Genomic DNA, 20,386 nt, shown 5'->3' with positions numbered 1-20,386 from the left:
CATCCCTCTATATACACCATTCCTTTTTCTGGAGGAGATTAATAGGATCAGGTTTTTAAAAAGTCTACAAAAGGGAGAAGCATTACTTCAGTTCTCAGACGCCATGCCAAACTTGGGCTAGCCACTCCTATTCCTCACTGGACTCTGGACTCACAGACATTTATTTCTTCTTAGAGAGTGTTTCCTCTTCTGAACCTGAGGCCAAGGCCCCCACATGGAGGAGGGGACAAAGTGTATACTTCACTGGGGCCCAGGGTAGCCTCACGGCAATCCTTATTACCATAAGGAAAAATTGAGGATAAACTGTAGATCATGCTGGAGGATATTTAAAGAATTTATTTCCTTGTATCTCTGTATTGTACAGATCTTGTGAGATTTGCTGGAGCCAAGCAGAAGCAGTGCTAGACTAGCTCTCTCAAGCAACATCCTGAACTGGTGGCAGGGTTGCCAGATGGCTTCCCCAGAAACACCTACTGTATACTTATTCCTTCATGTGTGCACACTCCTGGCCCCAACATGATATCACTAAAGTGACTTCATCGTCAGCACAACACGATGGGCAGGCTAGGGGAGCAGGGCAGGCAGGTGGACAAGTGGTGTGAACACCCCCTGGGTCCACAGCAAGCCAGGCAGGTGAGCGAGCGAGACAGGCGGTGAGAGCTGTTCCCCAGGACAACAGCAGGGTGGATGGGTGAGTAGGCCACTCCCTGGGACCGCAGAAGGCCGGGTAGGCGAGCAGGACAAGTGGGTGGGCCAGCCTCTGCCTGGGCCCACAGCAGGCCGGGTGAGCAGGTGAGCGAGCAGGGCAGGCTAGCAAGTGAGCGGGGCAGCTGCTCCTTGAGGCCACAGCAGACCAAGCAGGTGAGCAAGTGGGCTAGCCATTCCCTGGGTCTGCAGCTAGGCAGTTGGCCAAACATGCTGGCCCCTCCCCTGATGGGCAGCAGTCCAGGCAGGACAGTGGCCTGACACACAGGCTAGAAAAATATGTCTCTGCAGACATTGATAGGATAATCCCTTTGCAGTGACCCAAAAGTTACAAAATAGTTAGCAAACTTGCAGGACTCTCAAGTTGGGTGTTACAGAACAAAAGTAGCAAAAGACGGCTTTTTCAGAAACGAAGGATATGTACCAGTAATTTCATAACTCTTTTCATGGTTTCATGAGACTGACTGTACGGGATGAGAGACTGTAGTGTTGGTGCAACCAGGCCCATTTTACAAGTTAGCACTGGGCCTGAAAAAATCATCATAGTATCACAGAATTGGAAGGGGCCTTGGAGACCATCCAGTACAACCCCTGCCCAATGTAGGAACAGCCTGAGGCAGACATGATTCTCCCCAGTCCCGCCCTTTCTATGTCACCATCACACCTCCTTCCCTTCCAGATGGGACCAGAAGGTCCTATAGGTACGTCCTGGCAGCCTCGAGCCTGTCCTCAGCTCTGCAGGGCGGGTATCTCTTCTCCTGTGTCCTCCCAATTGGTCTGTGTCTGGCTCCTCTCATCAGCTCTACTCAGTTCCACCATCCACCCCCAGAAGGGGCTCTTTATGAACCTCTCAGAGCTGCAGGGACAGATCCTGCCCAGTAAGCAGAGACATGGTGCCATCTCTGGCCTGGCCGTGTTACATCCATCTGGACCAACTGAGGTGCTGGGCCAAAAGCCTGTGCTTCCCCAATTACACTGTAGTTGGGCTTCCTTCACAAGAGTCTGGCACAGTCTAAATTAAACTTTGTTGGAGGCAGGGATAAAACGATATTATTTAGTTCCCACCAACACGGAAAATGACCATATTTTGACTAATTCATTTTCTGGGGGTGAGGGGTGGGGAGAGAAAAATTTGACATTATTTGGCTAATCCTTTTTTAAAATTTAAGACAACTGTTACCTAGAAATTAACAACGGATGGTTATTTCTCACCATTTCTCCACCTGTTCAGTTCCATCTCCAGATGCTGGATAACATTTTTTAGTGTCTTGTTTTTTTCCTTTTCCTTCTCATATTTTTTCTTCCATTCTTCAGCAGTCAACTCAAGATTTACAGACACTGTGTTCTTAATAGTTTTGGCTCTATGCAGGAAAAGAAGAAGTGAAGAAGCAATAACTGGATGTCCTTAATCATGCATCTTTGCATAATAAGCAGGGATTCAAATGCCAACTAAAATAGTGTATCACATAATAACTCAGCCATCGTTTTATGTAATGGCTACAGAAACCATCCCTGTTACAGTTACTTGTAACACTTCCCCAATTACTCTTCCAATACAAGGGTGCAGCCAGGGCAGCATCAGGAACAGGGCACTGGGGCAGTCTGCCACAGCAAGGCTATGAGGAAACCTGGATGGGGAAGCAAGGCTTTCTGGGTCCAGGTGGTTTAAGGTAGGGTGTGGCTATTAAGAACCAGGGTTGGCTAAGGAGCAGGGAACAGAGAAAAGAGGGTGAAACCGCGGTTACTGACAGACAGACAGACAGACAGACAGACAGACAGACAGACAGACAGACAGACAGACAGACAGACAGACAGACAGGAAGGAAGGAAGGAAGGAAGGAAGGAAGGAAGGAAGGAAGGAAGGAAGGAAGGAAGGAAGGAAGGAAGGAAGGAAGGAAGGAAGGAAGGAAGGAAGGAAGGAAGGAAGGAAGGGGCCTGGCTAGAGGTAGAGGGCCCAGGAGCAGAAGGGGGAAACCCAAGTGAGCAGGAGAAGATGGAAGGAGGCAAGCTGTGGTGTTGAGGCTCTTCTCTCATATAATGCAGTGTATCCCTGCCTCTTCTCTCTCCTCCCCTTCTCCTCCCTCCTCTTCTATATTTGACCAGTCTCTGTATCATGCATCTGATGAGAACTTGATTCTCGAAAGCTTATGCTACAATAAAATTGGTTAGTCTTAAAGGTGCTACTGGACTCTTTTTGATTTTGCTACCACAGACTAACATGGCTAACTCCTCTGCATCTATGAAGTTAACCACATCATCCATCAGGTGCATGAATTAGTCAATTAAAAAAAACCCTAGAATAAAGTAGTGACTGGACTGACGCTTTCAAGACCCCAGGTATGACATTGCCCTGCCTCCAGAGAGCGCACTAATAAGAAAATCAGAAGATATGTATATAGAAAAATAAAATTAGCCAAGATGCACCCCTCAACAATTCCAGATAGCCAGCAAAACATTTAAAACATCTGTACCAGCCACTGACAAATTTTCTTGGGCTCTAGAAGCCTGTTCAAAAATTTAGGAGCCTGACTCATATTTCAAACTTCAGCGTTATTTACAGCCATATTTTCTAACTATTGCTACCACAAAAAATACTAGGTGCCGCAATGAAACTTCTGGTGCCATGGCAACCTGGGGCCTGGGATTTGTCAAGATCTGATCTATACTCAGGGGTCATTTCGTAGAAAAAGAGCTGGAGGAACTCATTAGCATATGCCATGCCCCTTGACATCACCAGAAGTGTGTCATTTGGCATAACTGATTTGCGTATGCCACACCCCCTGACATCACCTATCCTGGCTGTTTTGGACCCAATCCCGGCCATTCAGGGCCAAAATTGGGCCCAAAATGGCAAAAAGAGGCTGAAAATTATTTATGCAGCCTCTATCAAGGTCCTCATTAGCTGAGCCAAGCCACACTGTGCTGACTCAGTCTGCTCATAAACAGATTTCCCTTCCAAGTAACTCCATTTTTTGATGATTAATGCAAAAGGGAGGGATGTAGAGGACAGATGGGAAAACGTAAATATGGTGGGGACAAGGCAACCTGCATTGTTTGTATCTAAACAAAAATGGCATAAAGATTTGACCTAAGGCAGACTCCTGCAACTCCATCAAAGCCGCTGATGCAAATAACAGCACTGAGGTTTAATGCTTGATCTGAGATGGAAAGTGAAACCTTTGCTGTGGCAAAAAGAGGCTGAAAATGGCAGAAAAGGGGCCCAAAATGGTCAGGATCGGGCCGCTGCTGAGCAGGAGAGTGATCCACCCGATCCAGGCCATTTTGGCCCCAATCCAGCCTGAAACGGGCCCAAATGGCCGAGAGTCAGGTGGGTGGGGCCACTTGACATGTGACCTCTTTGGGGAACTGCCGGAACTGTGTTCCGGCGCATTCCCCCTCAAAATGAGCCCTGTCTATACTGCAACACACACAGAAAAAATATTAGGACAGCCATTAGTTACTGCTTAGATACCAAATGAAACCACTACAGGTATTACTCACTCTTGATAGCTGATAGCATAACATAAATGCAATACAATATTGAATCTGTCTTGGCACACAGAAGTGTGAGGGAAAACCCATTTTGTTTCCCAACTAAAGAAGCATTATCATTTAAGAAAGAATAGTGGGAAACTGAAATATCTGTTAAATTGTTCAAAATCACAAAGCAAACTAAACTGATCTTAGGAACTGCAACAACTCTATTGATGCAGAATGGGTTGCGGGATGAAAAAAATCTCTTGAAAAAGAGTAAAGGATTCTCATCTTGCTGTCTTTTACAGTTGAATAAGCAATGAGCAACTGATTCAGTGCAGCAAGAACCTGAAATCTTATGGATTTGATATTAATTTTGTTATCTTCTTTGCCATATTAATGCCTAACTACATATCATGTGTAATTCCATAATTACTTTCACCAAATTTCTGTTGGTCTATTGTAACACATTAAAGCTCTGTGGGGTAGAATGGCACAGGGAAGGCTTAACTCTTTCTTGTTAAGCCATTTTCATGGCATATATCAGAGGGGCCCCATCCTTGTTGAGCCTGCAAGGCCCATGTGGAATTTTGAGAAACAGTAATGGGCACTGCCACTAAAAGGCAGCAAGCGGGGGGGGGGGGGGAAGACAAGGTCAAAACCAATATGGCTGCCATAGGAGACCAAATCATCTCAGTGTTTTGGAAAAGAAAGACTGTTTTAGTTTCCAAAAAAGGGAGAATTTACTTACTGTACAGCTACAGGGAAAGGTTACCAAGCCCAGAGAGTCAGCTTGGTGTCGTGGTTAAGAGCAGCAGGACTCTAATCTAGAGAATCAGGCTTGATTCCTCGCTCCTCCGCTTGAAGCCAGCTGGGTGACTTTGGGTCAGTCACAGCTTCTCGGAGCTCTCTCAGTCCCCCCCCCCACCTCACTGGGTGATTGTTGTGAGGATAATAATAACATACTTTGTAAACCGCTCTGAGTGTGGCATTAAGTTGTCCTGAAGGGCGGCATATAAATCAAATGTTGTTGTGGTTGTTATTAAGATCTTTTGTGACCAATGTAAAGGTACATGATCATGATAAGCCTGCCTGAGAAGAACTCAACACTTCATTAGTCAGTCAGTGCCAATCAAGGCTCTTTGCATTTTCCTCAAAACTCAAAAAGTGAGAGATCAGGCATATATTTGTAGGAATGTACCAGGTGCAGAAAATATATAGTATACTTGAATTTCTTCCTCAAAGTAGGTAAAAGCAGATATATGGCACAAAGGGGAAAAGTGACACAGTCTCTCCCCCTTTATGCAAGCTTGCCCTGTAAAATCACAGTCCTTACATATGGCACCATAATAACGGAACACCACATATGTAATTTCACCCTAAATGATACATACAAAGAGCAAACAAAAGCAGAGTTTTTGTTCTGACAAACCCATGAATAGCATCATATTTCTCCCACATACTTCACAGTGAACTAACCCACTTGATCAGCTCTCTCCTCTTGAATCTCCTATTCTCTCTTCATACAAGCATCACCTAGCACTTTTGTCTTTAATAAGATAAATGATCAAATCTGGTGCCTCCATTTCAAGTCGGACTGTTTCCCCTTTTCCTTAAAACAAACAGACCACAACATTAACAAGCTTTAAATATAATAGCCAATTGCTTCCAGTTTTATGGCTTGCACACAGAAAAAGGCTCCCCTCCTTGAATTCATTATTTATGCAGCCTCTATCAAGGTCCTCATTAGCTGAGCCAAGCCACACTGTGCTGACTCAGTCTGCTCATAAACAGATTTCCCTTCCAAGTAACTCCATTTTTTGATGATTAATGCAAAAGGGAGGGATGTAGAGGACAGATGGGAAAACGTAAATATGGTGGGGACAAGGCAACCTGCATTGTTTGTATCTAAACAAAAATGGCATAAAGATTTGACCTAAGGCAGACTCCTGCAACTCCATCAAAGCCGCTGATGCAAATAACAGCACTGAGGTTTAATGCTTGATCTGAGATGGAAAGTGAAACCTTTCTGTTTATAGGGCTTGAGCTTGTTTAGTTACAGTCACATATCTGATTTGCACATTTATTGTGAGGTTCGCTATTCACACTCTCTATACCAACATAGTCATGGGAAGATCAATAGAGCCACAGCAGGCTGTAAGCCAGCAAAGTAGCGATGCATGAAATTAAGTACAAAGCCAGCCAAGTTCTTTTGCTGAATCCACAATTTTATTCTTAAAGAGTCTTCTGGTAGTATCACAGCAATATGACTGCTGTGTGCTAGCAGAAGATCCCACTAGTCCAAATCCAGCATTTCACTCCCAAATTTAGTTTTAATTAACTAGCTTTACTTATACTAAAAATGCAGCCTAGACCGTAATAACCATGTCCTTGAAACTGTCTCCAGTACATATTTCTCAGAATGTTTTCATTGAAAGAATGCAACAGACTTTTAAATAGCAATAAATTATTAAACAAACAATTTGAGCACGCTTTCCTCTCAAGGTTTAGTCACTCACACCTTTAAGAAATAAAAGTAATGTGTATAACAATGTGCCATTTTATTTTACTGCAGAATATTTGAAGTTCATTTATTTATTTATTTAGATTTATATACTGCTCCTCTTCAATTAAGAGCTTGAAGTGGTCCACAACAATTTCCTCAGTTAAAAGCAATGCAAAATATAGTATGTACAATAAAATCACAGTAAAACCCCCTCCTCTTCTGTATTTGACCAGTTTGTATCATGCATCTGACAAAGAGAACTTGATTCTCGAAAGCTTATGCTACAATAAAATTGGTTAGTCTTAAAGGTGCTACTGGACTCTTTCTGATTTTGCTACTACAGACTAACACAGCTAACTCCTCTGGAGTAAAACAACTGCATAATATAAATACTTAAAAGTGCTCTAGTCCCAATCCCAGACTATAAAACCCTGCAGATAATTGCAAGTAGATATAATATACAACAATTAGCTCTGCTTCACATTAAAATATTAAATGCCAAAAGCCTGACAGAATCGAGTTTCCTTGCAGAGTTTCCAAAACATCAACATGAGTTTCCAACAGTGCATTCCAAAGGAATGGTGCCACAATTGTAAAGGCCCTCTTCCTGGTGGAAGAAAGTCGTGCCACCCCTAGGACTATGAACCACCAGCAAGCCCTGTGAAGATGAACAAAGCAGGCGGAGGTGGGGGTTCATAGGAGAGGCAGACCTGAAGGTACAACGGTTCCAGACTGTGAAGGACTTTAAACCTATGGGTTTTACTATTTTTAAAATCCACCGTTTTTGTAATCAATTTCTCCAAAATCAGTAAAAATCAGTACTCATGACATTAACGAAGGCATGACCTCCTGCAAGAGATGTATATGCTCACCGTTGGCCAAACATTAGAGTAGACTTGGTTTCTGCTTCATTGAAGATGGATGGAGAGCAGCAGATGACAATAGTGGTTCTACAATTACCCCCTAAAGAGTCCTGAAGAATCCGGGTCATTTTGCTGTCCCGATATGGGACGTGAGTTTTCTGATTGAGAGATGGGAGACAAGTTTCAAATACCTTCAACATGAGAGATGTTTTTAAGCAAAGAGCGTTGCCAGAACATTCAGTTACATTTACATGTAATATGCAACACTGTTTTCATATTGCTAAGGTGCATGCAAAAGATTTGGACCTAAACACAACACAACAACACAGTCTGTGGCTGCCATTTAAAGTGTCTCTGGCTAGAGATGAAACTGACAGTTGCTGCTCTCTGAAGTATTTAAGCACATCTATGTGAGGTTGCCTATGAAGGTGGTTTATAACCTTTAATGGGTCCAAACATGGCAGATACACCAGAGGAGTTTTACAGATCATATCTTATCCATTTTGGAAGTTCTACATCGACTGCCAGTTTGCTATCAAGCTAAAATGCTGGTGGGGAGTTAAGAAACCTCTTAGGCAGCCTGAAACTACACAAAGGACCATCTCATTCTGTATGTATGTGCCCATCTACTGAGGTGACCTTCGGAGACCTTGTTCTCCATGTCCCCACACAAACTAGATTTAGGTGGAATGGGCTAGAGAATGGGCCTTCTCAGAGCCTATACTGTGGAGCTCTCTCTCTACACGGGTTCACTTGGCACTGTGTACATATTTTTAAGCATTTAAGAATATACCACTAAATTAGTATCTTCAGTCAAATTTTGCACATTTTAATACTCTCTTATTATCAATGGCAGATTGAGAGCTATAAGGCACTATGGAAATACAGCCAAATATATAAGAAAGATACACAGAAATTATAATTACTGTAGCATTTGTAATTTAAAGTACTTCTATATAAAATATAGATTGGCTATTAAAACATAGTTTGAAGGCAAAAAAGTTGCATATTTTAAAGCATTACTGCGAGAAGCGTATTGCTCTTTATTCTAAAAGCTATTAACTTGTAAGCAAAACTGTTTTTCCTAGCTTTTTTCTAAGCTTTCACAGCTCTATTTAGTAGATTGATTAAAAGATATTAATGCAAGTAAACGGGTCATTTCATAGAAAAAGAGCTGGAGGAACTCATTAGCATAACTCATTAGCATATGCCACACCCTTTGCCATCACCGGAAGTGTGTCATTGGCATGACTGACTTGCATATGCCACACCCCCTGACATCACCTATCCTGGCTGTTTTGGACCCAATCCTGGCCATTCAGGGCAGAAATTGGGCCCAAAATGGCAAAAGGGGGCTGAAAATGGCCGAAAAGGGGCCCAAAATGGTCAGGATAGGGCCACTGCTGAGTGGGAGAGTAATCCACCAACCATCAGAGGCCAAATCTGAGCCATTTCAGCCCCAATCCAAGCTGAAACGGGCCAGCCACCTGACATGTGACCTCTTTGAGGAACTGCCGGAACTGTGTTCCTGCGTGTTCCCCCTCGAAATGAGCCCTGCATGTAAACTGCCACCTATGATGTGCGTTCTTGCATCACAACTAGTTGGAGACCAATCCACTATACAACAAACCATCGGAGTGGAGCAGCTCCTCAATCTGTACTGGCTATTTTAACCATGCTGAAAGGCCATGTCAACTGTTGCAAAGGAAGCACCCACCCATGTGGATGAATTTGCCTATAAACAGCACATTTTATCCCACCCTCCTGCAAGCATTTCTAGGCAGCCTATGCAATTCTTTCCTTCCTCCATTTTACCTGCTCTGGAAGGTGGGTTAGGCTCAGAGAGACTGGCTGGTCCAAAGCCAGCCAGTGAGCTTCTTGGCAGAGTAAGGACTTGAACTTCGGCTACTCAGTCCTAGCCCAGTGTACTAAGTATTGTACCATGCAGGCTCTCCACTTCCCTTTCGACTGGAAAGATTATAGCGATGGCTGATAAGAGAAGGATGACGTCACCACCCCCTTTCCAACTTAAGTAAGTGTGTGTAGGTGAAAAAGGGGTGCAGAGGGAAGAAAATAAACTACATGATTACTATTTAACATCTTTTTAAATCAAGAGAATGACTTACAGTGCCTTCTGCCAATGCTGAGATCACATTGCCCAAAGCAGACAGGGATTTGTTAATATTTTTAGCTTCATCGAGAACAGATCCCTCTGCCCCAGTTTTGCTGACCTGCCAGGGAGCAAGAATTGGTCAAACTGAACGGTGAGCTCAAGTTGTGTCAGAGAGAATATAACATAAGAAAAGCTAGCAAAAAAGTTTCACGCAGTTATGTGTAGACTCCAACCCTAGACGGAGAAGCTCACTATTTGTAAAGCTATATATAACATTCTCATGTCACTCACACTATTGCTATTTGCTTTACTTTGCCAATAGTCTATTCTCCAACCACACACAATATTGGCAAAGAAAACTCAAGGAAAGAAACTATTTAATAGCACTTAAATACAAGTGCTTATTTATTTTATTTAACGCACACCCAGCTCTTCTGTTAAACTAAAAGCAGCTTCCCAGATGGTTTCCAGATGGTGTCCCCATCCAGGCACCTTGCACAGTGAGATCTGCTAGCTTCAGCACAAGACTGTATCATGTGCAGTGCTCACCATTATCTGGATATTTTCCTGCACAAGAGAAGAAGACAGCATCTTCAACACTACAAGTCCTCTGCTGAAACTCTTGCAACAAGGCTTTCCAGGAAGATTTACTGAAAATGGTAGATCCTGGACAAAGTTTCCCTGGTCTTCTTTCTTCAAGACACCCCTTCAAAACCACAAGATGCTTCCAAATTCATCCAATTATTTTTTTTAATTCAATGCAGGATGAAGGGGCCACGCAAAGCACAGTGCTCTGCTTGACTCTACTGCCTCCAAAATTTTTGGAAGCGTTTAGGCAAACTACCCTGAGTGTCCCCCCCCCCACACACACCCTGGAAGAAACAAAGGCTGTACAAACTGAGAATATTCTCAGACTCTTAACATGAATCTGCCACACTTACTTCTATGGATGACAGCCAACATGTCTCTCATGTTAGGGTAGTTAGAGCCTATTTCCCATTTCAACCACATGCTGTTATGCATCCCACCAGAAATGGCAGACTTAACCCAAGGCAATCTTTTAAATTGTATTCCAAGCACTTAAACAGATTTCTTTCAAACTTCATATGCATTTAATTATACATTTATATACCATTAAAAAATCAATAATTCTATTTTCAGTAATGATGCTTGTTACCTTTTCACTCCCAGCCAAATCTACCAGATAAAGCTTTCCACTGAGTTTTTTTTCAGTTTCAACATTCTCTTGCTTGATGTTAATTAAGAAAATGCTGTGACTTCTAGAACTGTGCTCATTCATATCTATGAAAAGAAAACTCAGTATTAAACATGACATATCAAAATTTTCTTTCCAAAAGACTGGTCACATTATCAGTTTTTTCAAAATTTAGACATAACTAATCAAATAACCATCAAAGCAAATAACCACATATCAGCCTGTTTATATGTATATTCTAAGCCCATTTAAGGATTTACCTTACAGAAGAGTATATTACCCACAGAAAGTCTAAAGCAAACTACAGCTATACGTCCTCTGCAGATTAAGATGAGATGAGGCCAGAATTTATTCCAACTAGGCAAAAAAGTGAAAAAAATCAAAACCACAGAAATGGGGCAGGGCTTAAATTTTAAAAGGTAGTTTTTAAAAAGAAAGGTGGTGAGAACTTCATGACATTTATACTGTTTGAGACTTATACTAACCCATATGAGTTTCACCAGACACTTTAAACTATGTCACATAAAGGGCTAGAGCAAGCATTCCACAGAATTTAAATGTTTTAAAAAATTTAATTACTTCAAACAGGAATTCTCTCTTAATACTTTGTAAAAAAAGTTTTTGATGACTAAAAGACCAACAAGGTATGCATTTATTTTTTAAAAGTTGATTGAATGCTTCCAGGGCTTTTTTTCAGGGGGAATGCGGTAAAACCAAGTTCCAGCACCTCTTGAAAATACTTGGCAATAGTGCTTGAAAATAATATGATTTCAAAGAAACCCATGTGTTTCTTCCTCGTTTCCCTCTTGAGAGTTCCACCACCTCTTTTCCCAGAAAAAAAACACTGACCGCTTCTGAAATTACACATACAACAACCTAGCTCACCGTTATACATTAGGGTCTATAATGCATCTAGTCTAAGAAATGCAAGCTGTAAAAGAGACCATATAAGCCTTTATAGCATTATACTAGACAATGTTACATTAAATATTACTTTAATACTTGAGTAAATTCAACAATGGAGTTAGAACCAAACTGCTCATCTGACAGTGCGCAGAAATGCTTACTTGTAACAGCTACATGTCGGTTTGTTTTCCCTTCGTCAATGACATCCATAACCTCTTCAGGACTAGAGACAAACCTCTCTGTACAACCCTAAAAATGTGAATTTAAATTTTTGTCAAAACAGGGAAATTTGAAAAGGGTAAAAATAAAAACCTGGCACAAACAGCTAAAATGGTCACCTCCAAGGCCAAAGACCAGATTCAGGTGACAAGCTTATTTTGATGCAACCACAGGTCAATAAACTATGTAATATTCAAGGAGTAGTTTCTGCAGAGGCATTTGATCGAGGAGCTTCAGAAAGATTAATCATATGATATATCTGATTAACTGGCTGTATATTAACTATAAGCCAGCAAGCCTGCAAAATCGGGACAGACATGAGCTGAATCCATCCAGAGGTGGATCTTGTACAATTCACTGTGCTGTAGCAAACATTCATAACTGGATTTTCCCTTGTGGACAAGACAATCCAGTTGTGAATGACTGCTATAGCACAATGACTGCACAATAACCAACTCTCTGAGATTGCAACCCTGGAGAGACTGGTCATTGTGAAGAAGTATGTTGCACTGTGGAGGTTTGGATTGTATAAAACCTTCACCTTTAGTTTTAAAAAGTTTTTCTCTCTCTTAGCAGAGAACAGGTGGGGGTGAAAGTCAATTGCTCTCCATTCTCATCCAGCAATGCTTTAGAAATGCTAATGGCCCTCCTGGCCAAAGACAATCATTAATTGTCAGCTTACACCTCCATACAAAAGCTGACACCTAAAAAGGGAAAGAGACCTGAGAGGTTTAAGAGGCTAGAAGATTTCAGAAAAGGCTTCTTTGACCCATAGGGGGTGGTCAAACAGAAATAAGGTAATAAAAACCCCTTGGCACTGATGGGGAGACATCTTTTTGGCTGATTCCATCTAGGGAGAAGGAGCTCTCATTCCTGGGATGTAGAAGGCTGCCTGCCTGAACAATGCATCTGACGAAGAGAGATGTTGGTTAGTCTTAAAGGTGCTACGGAACTCTTTATTATTTTGCCTGAACAAAGACACAAAGGTAACGGGAAGCTTTCAAACACTGTTACTTTTAAGTTAAAGAGCCTACCTTAGAATAAAATCAGCTAAGGCATATACAGAGTGAGGGACAGAAGAATTGCATGTTTCCCTCTTTTGTATCCCTTGCTAAGTCTGTTGCTGTGCTGAAGATGTGTGTGTAGATATTTTACTTTTAATAAATTATTTATCATTTTGAATGCTGGTTGTTGTTTCTTTGCCACATAGACCACCACTGTTTGAACGTGCTATTTAAAATGGACACCAGGAGAAGTATGAGTGATTGGTTGGCAAACTGCGAATGCCCAGTGGTGCACAAAATGCAATAAGCTGTCCCCATAGTGAGCGCAGTCGCTGGGTAGTGGGAGATGCAGCTACAATGCGGAATCTTACAACAGCAATGTAGGGAAAGGAAGCTTGGAGCATGGTTCTGTCTGCTTGTTATTCCTACAAAGGCCATTGGGGGGTACCAAGAAAGGGAGAGAATAGGAAAGCTGGGAAGGTGCCACAGTGCTGGGTAGACACTGGGACAACCACTGGTGCCTAAATGCCTTGGAGGGCAGGATGGAGCAATACCTGCAGTCAGTGAGGCTACGCCACCAGAATGGTGTTTTATTCAGTCACTGTCTGCATAAAACTTAGGTATGGCACCTTGGAAGTTTATATACTGAGAATTGCAGGGTACAAATGTCTGAAATAATACATACAGTGGGGCTGCAGAGGTTCAAAGACCTAAAACACACGAGACAAATTACACAAGGATGCTCAAGTGAAAGGAGACGCAATGTTAGCTGGGAAGCCAAGTTTTAAAAGACAGACTGAAAGCTTTGTCAATTTCCCCTCTCTACAGAGCTACTGAGATTGCTCCTCAGAGGGTTTGTTTATTTCATCTTTGCTTCCCAGAAGGGGAGGTGAAACTGACAGAGCCTGAGGAGCCTTGGTGGCTCTGTAGAGAGGGGAAATTGACAAAGCTTTCCCATATGTCTTTTAAAACTCAGATCCCCAGCTAACATTGCAACTCCCTTCACTTGAGTGACCTCATGTAATTTTGTCTTATGTGCTTTAGCTCTGAGTCAACTCATTTTACACAGCAGCCAGCAGACAGGCTTCACCAGCCTTCCACTTGCTTCCTGTCGCATCATGGAACAGAACATTGCAAATGCACAGGTATCTTATGATATTAGTTTGCAGTATGGTTTTTTGACCATATCATAGCTGCAATGAATCAAAGCATTCAACCTTCCTTAATGACCAATATTAACTAATAATGTCTGAGTAATTTATTTAAGGGGAGAACTGATAGTCTTTAGGGTACTTGAATACTGTCCAAACTAAGATCCTGATGAGCTTCTGAAGAAATTACTAAAAAAAGAAGTGAATACTCTGACAATTTGAAGATTATGGGAATCAAAACACAGCATCCATGCCCATAAATATTAAAGTGAAAAGAATTCCTTCTAATTTCCTTCATGTTCGGTATTAAATATTAATGCAAATGTTTGATGTCAATGAGACGGCCAACAAAATTAAAGCATTTAAACAGGAAGGAAATGAAGTAAAAATTATTAAAGCCCATTAATATTTCAGATACGCAACACCAAGATCCAAGAATGTTTACAGTTAGCATTCTCAGTCTCAATTGGTAAGAAACAACTTATCACCACAGGAAATACTACAGGTTACAATAACATTAACATTCAGTGCAAAGAAGAAAAGTCAGGGTCTAAGCATTCAGAACTTCATATCCACTGAACCTCACAATTGGCACTCAGTTTTGCGGGGCGGTATATATATCAGAAAGGGCAAAATGTGCACTTAAATTTTATGGTTAACGTACTGGCTAAGTGCTGTAATAATAAAGAGAGAGCTGGTCACAGAAAGGGCAGACCAAATTACTTGGAAGCTTACCAACATCATCAATAAATATTTGCACCTGAGAACATAAATATGAAAGCAGAAACTAGTTTCAACTGTCACTGCAGTGAAACTTTGAAAAAATGGTTTTACCTTTACGTAGGGAACTCTGTTCTTATCTTCATGTACTGCAAGGTTTGTCTTTGAAACTGAAAGATATACAAGGAGCCATTAATAAAGACAGTATACAAATTTAAAGAGTAGCAAGGTTAATCTGCACATACTATAAACACAGTCAATTTCTTCAATGGATGAAATTAGTAATTAAATTTCACATAAAGGTTAGCCAGCTCCCATAGTGTGTCACTGACCTCACAAACTGAACAAAGCTAATCATATAACGTAACTCCATTTTTCTATTTAAGGAGGAAAAGAAAGTCTTAAATAGGCTCCAGAAAATGGCACTCAAACATCCTAGTGAAAATATGGGCATGACAAAATAATTGGCATGCACATTATATAGCTCTTTAAAAAAATACTAGTCATCTCTCCAGTTACAATTTCCATGGGAAAAATATTTTTAAAAACACAACTAACAACACTAATAAAAGCAGCAATTATAAGCATTTCAAAGCTGCAAAAACCCCACATAATAAATGTACAGAACCATAACTAACACACACAATCTGAGCAGTTCCTGAGTGAATAACAAAGATTTTACCGCGCATCTAAAATGTAACAGGCTATAAACAGGCAGATTATTGTGGGTTAGGTATTCAACATTTGAAGTACTACCATTAAGGAAGAATTGTTTTTGGTGAACACTCAAAGGTGCATGCACATGAAATAGAGTCTCCAATGTAATCCTTAACCACCCTACGTTGTTACCTTTTGTAGATTTTTTAACATAAGAGACACAGCTTGGTGTACATTTAACTCTTATGCCAATCTGGTATTGACTAGATTCAGGATTCAAAATTTCACTAGAATTAGGCTTTAAATTGAAATGTGTTTCATCTGCTTCAGGTATTCTGGTTTATTGTTATTTGAAACACAATTCAGCAACTTTTAAGTGCATATGGATCTAACACTTCACTAGATAATTTTTTATCTAAAGCTCTCCCAAAAATGAAAACTGTAATGTGGTTTGAAGGATGGCACAGAGCAGCAAAAATTGGAGTAACTGGGAAGAAATGGAACAAAGAAGCAAAAACCATGCAAATCCTGGAATTTCAGGCAAATAGATGGGAGAAGAAAATCTGGGTGTTCCCTCAACCCTTCTCTATGCTCTGTACTTCAGCAAACTGCTCACCCTCCCCTCATCTGTTCATCCTCCTGTCATGCAAAGCCTAGATTTCTGGAAATTAATTAGAATCTCTCTGTAGCAAAATAAGTGACAAGTTCTGGACTTTTATAGTGTGTTTAGACACTAACAGGACAATCCTGGGGGGAGAATGCACAGGCAGGTGACCAGGTTCTCCGCCAGCATATCGTCAAGATGTGCCAGCATAGCACCCTGGCTGTGCTACATCCTAGCCACAGACCAACGCTGATGCAACCCCCTGTGCTGGCAGGGAAAGGAGCAGACCTAGTGGCATATCAGGAGTTAGTTGCTCCCTGTGCTACTCCAATCGGGAACACGCCCCTAAACCATGCCTTCATGATTCACCTTGGCAAAGCCCATAGGCATCTATGCAACAAAAAAGGCCAAGTGCCCCGCACCGGTATGGGGTGCCAACCCAAAAGCCCCAGTGGAGCACAGAATGCTGACTACAGCCACAACTATTACTCCTTCCACAGTGGCAGCCAAATCCCCTCCCCTGCACCCAATCACAGCCCCTCAACACTACATGAACCCAAGTTAGGATGCCCTATGTGTTTCAGTATGTAAGGCATGTGGCACACGCCTCTGTCTCAGAGTTCCCTGCCATGCACACAGAAGTGGTGCACTTCAGAGGCAGGAGAGGCACAAAGATGGTACTTAACACCAATGATGGAGCACTCAACACTGACATCCATGAAGGACAGCAAGGTCTGTGCCATGTGGCTAACATGCCGTGTGGCTAACTGGTTATCCATCTGGTTCCAAGCAAAATTCAAAGTGCTGGCTCTTCCTTTTAAGATCCTCAGCAGGGTCCAAGGCACCTGAAAAACTGCCTCCTTCCATACTACTCTGTGCCCCAATTAAGATCTACCTCTCAAGCTCAGCTCTCTGTACTTCCAACTTCAGAGGAGAGGTAGGTGGCAACTATAAATAGGGCATTGTTTGTGGTGGCACTTCACTTTTGGAATGCCTTCTCCCTTGAGGCTTGCCTGGTACCTACTTTGCTTTGTTTTAGATGCTAGGCTAAAACACATTTTTTAATCCTGGCTTTTAATTACAATTTTATCTTATCAGCTTTTAAATGGTCGGCTTCATTTTTACGCTGCTTATGCCCAGTGGCTTGTGTTTTAATAGCTTGTGTTTTAATATTGTGGTTTTTAATAGTAGGCATCCTCGAGCAGGAGTCTGAAGAGGTGACATAGAAAGACAACAAAATACCATCATTTACTTACCATCAAGCAAGTCCCGTATTTTGTCCAAATAAATCTCAAAGTAGGAAACCTAAATGAACAAAATGCAAGGTTTAACACAGATTTATAAAGGCTTATAAAATACTAACAAATAAAAGTTCTTTCCAAGAAAAGCAAGATCAAACCCACAGCTAATATGATTCCTGCATAGTCTTCTGCCAAATAAGTATCTATTATATTTTTAAGTACATTTTAGGGCTAGTTGGAGGCCCATGAAAAACTAAGAGGTGGCACTGGGAATTGTGTTCTATCTGATGGTTAATATCTTATTGAGAGTCATATTTTGCTGTACACTCAAGACACCTCTTGAGTATGTAAAAACCGCTTTCTTATCTGTGGATAGACTCATTTTGCTGCTTTCATGATTCACACAAGCTAACTACTTTATAATTAGATAATAATAAGAACATTCTGAGACTCAGAAATTTAGTTGCGCAAGCCAGATGCACTGTTGTTCATGCAATGGGCGTCTCCAATTTCCACTCTCCACGTGTGTATGTGTACATCATTGCAGGTAATCCCAGTGTGTCTCCTGATCCTTGGGAGGAACTTTTCAAGTAACACAAAATCTGCACTCAGAAGAAGGTAAAGGGCCAAGCTACAAGTGACAAATGACACTTGAATGGCAAGTGTATTTCTCCCTGTTCACTTGCCCTCCACACAATCCACTTGCCATTCAAGTGTCATTCGTCACTTGTAGCTTGGCCCAAAGAAGTCAAACGACTACAAAACAACTTGGTTAGATCCCACGTGATATTTCTAAACAGAGGTAGTGGAAAATGCCATCAAATCATAGCTGATTTAAAGTGACCCCGGTGGGATTTTCAAGGCAAGAAACTAACAGAGGTGGTTTGCCATTGCCTGTCTCTGCAACCCTGGTCTTCTTCGGGGGTGTCTCCCATTCAATTACAAACCACGGTGAATCCCGCTTAGCTTCTGAGATCTAACAAGATTGCCTGGGATGAAGGAAAACAGATCCTGTTTATTTAAATGTAAAATGTTTCTTAATGCTCATGATGACCCCAGTAGGGTGTGCATTCCAGCATTCATTTCTTTTTCAGTCTATCCTCTCTCAGATATTTTCCACACCCTCTCTCCATACCAGTAAAAGTAAATCAATTTAACCAAAAGCAAGGTAGATAGTGGGCAAATCAGCGCTACCCGTGCCTATGTTCTTTGATAATAAGACAGATTCAAACATTTATAATTAGCATACAAACCAATTTAAGAGATCAGACAGTTAGGAGGTGGTGCACCAGAAAGCTTTCTGATGAATTGTTGTTCAAAACACCACCTCCACCCCCCAGAAAATGCAGCTCTTTATGAGGAGGTAATGCAGGTGTCCATATTTAGTAACTTCGCTATCACAGATACATGGTTCAGGGGAAGGTTCAGAGTACAGAAATGAGTGTAAAGATTGAAATACAAAAAGTAACAAATATCCTTCAGTTTCTAGTTTAATTTAGGAGCTACAGAAATCTCTGCCTGAGTTGTCTGCTTGGAGATGAAGAGGAGAATCTGTTGGCCTGGACTGGAAGGGAAGTGCATGCTGTACACTTGAGAGAGAAAGGGCAATGCTGTGCACTACTGATGCTACACCTATGGGTAATTCCTGGCATACACTCCCCCCCCCCTTTTCACTGCAGGAATCTTTCCCTTTTTTTATACTGTCTCATCACCAGCAATCACAACATGCAGCTCAGACACTAATTGCTCATTAAATGGAATGCATGCAACAGAAACTGTACAGCCTTATTTAGTGCATGACTGCGTATTAAGCTACAATCCACTTTAGTGGAGGACTTTATTTTTTGCTTATTTCATTTTTTAAAACAGAACCCCCAGAACATGAACTGCTCGACCAAACCCACGGAAGTAGTTCTGCTGCTACTGAGGGAGACTGTTTTAATTGCACGGATCTTGCTATTCACTAAAACCAGATTACAAAGTAGTCTCAGTGCATGTATTTCTAAACATACACGCTTACCAAGATTGACAAGCAGCCTAAGAATCAAATACTATGCGACTTGTACATTAGAAATAGTCGTGTTTTAGTTCACTAGTTTTTGCATCACCATTTTTCCCATTTGTGCATTGTCACCATTGCATCACTGCTAGGAATGACAGGTTAATGTAAATGGAATTGAAAAATATCCCATTAGACCCTTTTAGCATTATAATTTTGAACAAGAAGTAGAAGGAAAAAAATACTGCCACAGCTAAAAGCATTTAGATAAATGGCTAATTTTCTTTTGTATCAGTCAGTAAGGTCTGAACTAGTACATATTTACCTACCAGTATTGACAGGCACCACATTGCATGATTCCTAGGCTAACTCAGTCAGTCATAAAAGCTCACTCTATAGAGTCCGAAAGCAATGGAGACTGCATTCAAGTAATTAGAGAAGGAAGAGTTTCAGGGTTTTTTTGAAGCACTAAACTATACAACTCAAAAATAAAAGTTTAGATTGCATTCTTACAACAGCTACAAATCAAACACTAAGAATTAATGCTTACTACTGAACTGTGAAGTAAATACCTATTACAAAGACCGAAAAGAAAGATGTGATTGAGAAAAGCAGAGGTCAAGGACATTTCTACAAGAAAAGCATGGGGGAGGACAAAGAATCTCATTTGGGGCATGCTGAACATTAGGTCAGTATAATGATACTGCTTCTTATGCTATCCTTCAGCGTTCAGTTATGTCCCAATGATTCTATGTCCTACCTCTGCTTTTGCTGTGCAAACGCATTTGACCTGTGTATGAGCAGCCCCCAGATTTTCAAAAAGGAGAAAATAAACATTTCTCTATGCTACTCTCAACATTTTAAAGAAACATTCTCATGGCTGAGTGAGCTTTGACAGTAACAGTATTTTCTCCAGAAAAGCATGGCGGCAGTCTGGTGAAATTCCCTACCGCACTGCCAGAATGCCTGTGTTTCCAAATGACACCTTTCTTGTGTAATCAGCGTGCA

General features: G+C 41.3%; 1 protein-coding gene across 3 annotated transcripts in view; it reads right to left on the bottom strand.

The window, feature by feature from the left end:
- KIF5C (kinesin family member 5C) overlaps positions 1-20,386 on the bottom strand; it is a 126,022-nt gene that overhangs the window by 38,948 nt on the left and 66,688 nt on the right. For all 3 annotated transcript variants that reach the window (XM_054971827.1, XM_054971828.1, XM_054971829.1), the window contains 7 exons: positions 17,395-17,443; positions 14,992-15,047; positions 11,945-12,032; positions 10,839-10,963; positions 9,675-9,779; positions 7,558-7,706; positions 1,918-2,066 (listed from right to left, as the gene is read on the bottom strand). In XM_054971827.1, the coding sequence (XP_054827802.1) occupies positions 1,918-2,066; positions 7,558-7,706; positions 9,675-9,779; positions 10,839-10,963; positions 11,945-12,032; positions 14,992-15,047; positions 17,395-17,443 (721 nt within the window). The remainder of the gene's footprint in view (positions 1-1,917; positions 2,067-7,557; positions 7,707-9,674; positions 9,780-10,838; positions 10,964-11,944; positions 12,033-14,991; positions 15,048-17,394; positions 17,444-20,386) is intronic.

This window comes from Eublepharis macularius, chromosome 2 (assembly GCF_028583425.1).
Source record: "Eublepharis macularius isolate TG4126 chromosome 2, MPM_Emac_v1.0, whole genome shotgun sequence".
Lineage (NCBI taxonomy): Eukaryota > Metazoa > Chordata > Lepidosauria > Squamata > Eublepharidae > Eublepharis > Eublepharis macularius.
Note: the sequence above shows the minus strand (reverse complement) of the source record. Positions and strands in the feature narration are given on the sequence as shown.